General features: G+C 41.3%; 1 protein-coding gene across 2 annotated transcripts; it reads left to right on the top strand.

Annotated features, from left to right (window-relative positions):
- The first annotated feature begins 348 nt into the window (after positions 1-348).
- Positions 349-1,530, top strand: LOC118756491 (putative nuclease HARBI1). 2 transcript variants are annotated; one of them, XM_036491252.1, is made up of 3 exons: positions 349-628; positions 690-958; positions 1,041-1,530. In XM_036491252.1, exons 2-3 carry the CDS (start codon positions 932-934, stop codon positions 1,383-1,385), a joined length of 372 nt encoding a protein of 123 aa, XP_036347145.1. In that variant the 5' UTR covers positions 349-628; positions 690-931; the 3' UTR covers positions 1,386-1,530. The 2 variants fall into 2 exon arrangements, with proteins under 2 accessions (XP_036347145.1, XP_036347144.1); XM_036491251.1 differs by having other exon boundaries at positions 690-1,307.
- The last annotated feature ends 783 nt before the right edge of the window (positions 1,531-2,313 follow it).

Here is a 2,313-nt window from a genome sequence, read left to right as displayed (position 1 = left end):
CCGGATATTCCAGGTGCATACCCTTAAATCATAGTCCTTTATACGTTTGCCGTGGTCGTCATCAGAAAAAGGGGGTCTCATCCGAGGCTGTTTGCTTCTTTTCATTGGGCGGGGTTTTAACGTGGCGGGACCCAAACCCAGCGCACGCGAAGTTTTACGCCTTCTCACTTTAGCTCGCTCCCAAACGGGTGTTTGGTTGCTACCCAGAGGATACGTGGATATAAATATCCGGACGTTGTGAGCTGCGATTTGAACCGTACGCACAAGAATCGCTTCTGGCCACTCCCAGGTGAATGGCAGTCAAAAGTTTTCCACTTCTGCGCACGGAACCATCCTCCAACAATCTGTTGGTAACGAAAATATTTCGTCGATGGTGCAGTCAACTGCAGCCAACGTGATCAGGGAATGCCTAAATATTTTTGAGGACCATTTTTGCCAGAAATGGGTGAATTTTAGGAGAAACATCGATGAGGAAAATGCAGTTAAAGAATATTTCTTTGAGAAATACGGAATACCTGGGGTTATTGGTTGTGTTGATGGAACACACGTTCGTATTAAGTCGCCAGGAAGTGACAACCACCTCTTATACCTCAACCGCAAGCGTTTTTACAGTCTTAATGTAATAGCGGTAGGTTAATGATTTACTATCTTTACAAGTATACACATACACAAACTGAGTTTCCTTACAGATATGCGATCACAACATGGTAATCACATTTGTTGACGCTAGGCATCCAGGGGCGAATCATGATTCATTTGTTTGGAATAGTTGCGTTCCAGATGCTTCACGAAATTCACGATTTGCAGGAACAGCTGTTTTCCCCATTAATAAACCTTATGGGACTTCCTGTAAAAACCTGCAAATCGTGAAGCATCTGGAACGCAACTAATGTGGGTCACGCAGAACAGGAGCTAAAATCTGATTATAACAATGGAAAAACCAACACATGGCTACACGGTAAGTTTTAAAACTTAAAAAGGCTATAAAACTATTACTGACAATGAAAGTTTTTGTGGGTGATTCTGGTTACCCCTTGCAGCCATACTTGATGACGCCATTCAGAAGCACAGCCGATGAAATTCAACGAATTTACAACACAAAGCACTCGAATGCTCGTAATGTAATTGAGAGATGTTTCGGTGTTTTGAAAAACCGATTTCGATGTATAATTGGCTCGAGAGGGCTACACTATTCACCAGAAAAAGTTACACAAATTGTAAATGTGTGCTGTGCTATTCATAACGTTTGTATATTTTTCAAACATCAAATTCCATTGGAGAGCCCAGATATGGAGAATCTTGTTAGTTACGAAGAACTTGAAAACAGTAACATTTCGAATACAGCTGCCCTTATTAGAATGAGAGTAGCAGAGAGTTTGTTATAAACGCAGTTTTATTATAAAGTATGTGTGTCTAGATTTGAGGTACACCAGCAAAATTCATTTGTCTTAAAATTAATAAAATATTTACATAAAAATTCAACAAAATATCTTTTCAGTCTTAAATCCTAAATCTACATATAAACTAAGTAAATGCATCAAAATGTCAATTCACACTTAAATCTAAAAAATATTTATACAAAAAAAAAAATAAAATTTCACTTCATTACTCTCACAATAGTGGTATGAAAATTAATTCCGGAAGTACTCCAAAAATTGCAGATTCGCGTTCCACTGCAGCAGTTAATTTGTTTGTGGCATCCACCTGCAGCATTGATGCCTCTGCCATTTTTTGCAGCCTCAGCCTGCACTTTAGCGGCTTCTGCTTGGACTTTGGCAGATTCAGCCATTGTCTCTTGGAAGGTACACTTCCTATTAGTAGAACGTAACGTGTGCGTTGGTGTAGGACGGGTTGTCTGTGTAGTGGGAGTCACTACTCCCACTGGTAGTGGTTGGTTGTGCCTTATAGGAGATTTAAGGGTGGTTGTTTGTTGCTTTCGTTGGTCAAGTGTCACAAGTAAAGGAGGCATTTCCTCCAACGACGAATGTCTTGACATGTTAGAGGTCGCCGTCGAAGGAATGCCGAAAACTCTGCCGCTCGGGGCTGCTGACCTTGAAATAAAAACCAGGCTGTCTATGGCCTGCTCCATTTCGGAAAGCGGAGAGTGACGGAATGGGCCACCACCGGCAGCAGTAAGTCTTCGTGTGTTTTCGGCAATCTTCTTTTTTGTCCGGCTTTTCAAGTCAGCCCATATCTTGAAAAATTAATGGGTCGATTACGGATGGCAACACAACCACGCTTCGGTTGTCAGCTGGCAATGCAACTGGAAAGAAAATTTGTATTACGAATGGCAACTATCGTCAGTTGCTGTAG

The sequence above is a fragment of the Rhagoletis pomonella genome, unplaced genomic scaffold (assembly GCF_013731165.1).
Source record: "Rhagoletis pomonella isolate Grant_MI unplaced genomic scaffold, Rhpom_1.0 Rhpom_scaffold_10553, whole genome shotgun sequence".
NCBI classification, from domain to species: Eukaryota; Metazoa; Arthropoda; class Insecta; order Diptera; family Tephritidae; genus Rhagoletis; species Rhagoletis pomonella.
Note: the sequence above shows the minus strand (reverse complement) of the source record. Positions and strands in the feature narration are given on the sequence as shown.

What these genes read in the sequence shown, in the direction of transcription:
- LOC118756491 (XM_036491251.1), top strand. Translation starts at nt 371, where the DNA reads ATGGTGCAGTCAACTGCAGCCAACGTGATCAGGGAATGCCTAAATATT. An exon ending in ACAGTCTTAATGTAATAGCG is followed by an intron (nt 629 to 689) that starts GTAGGTTAATGA and finishes GTTTCCTTACAG; the next exon opens with ATATGCGATCACAACATGGT.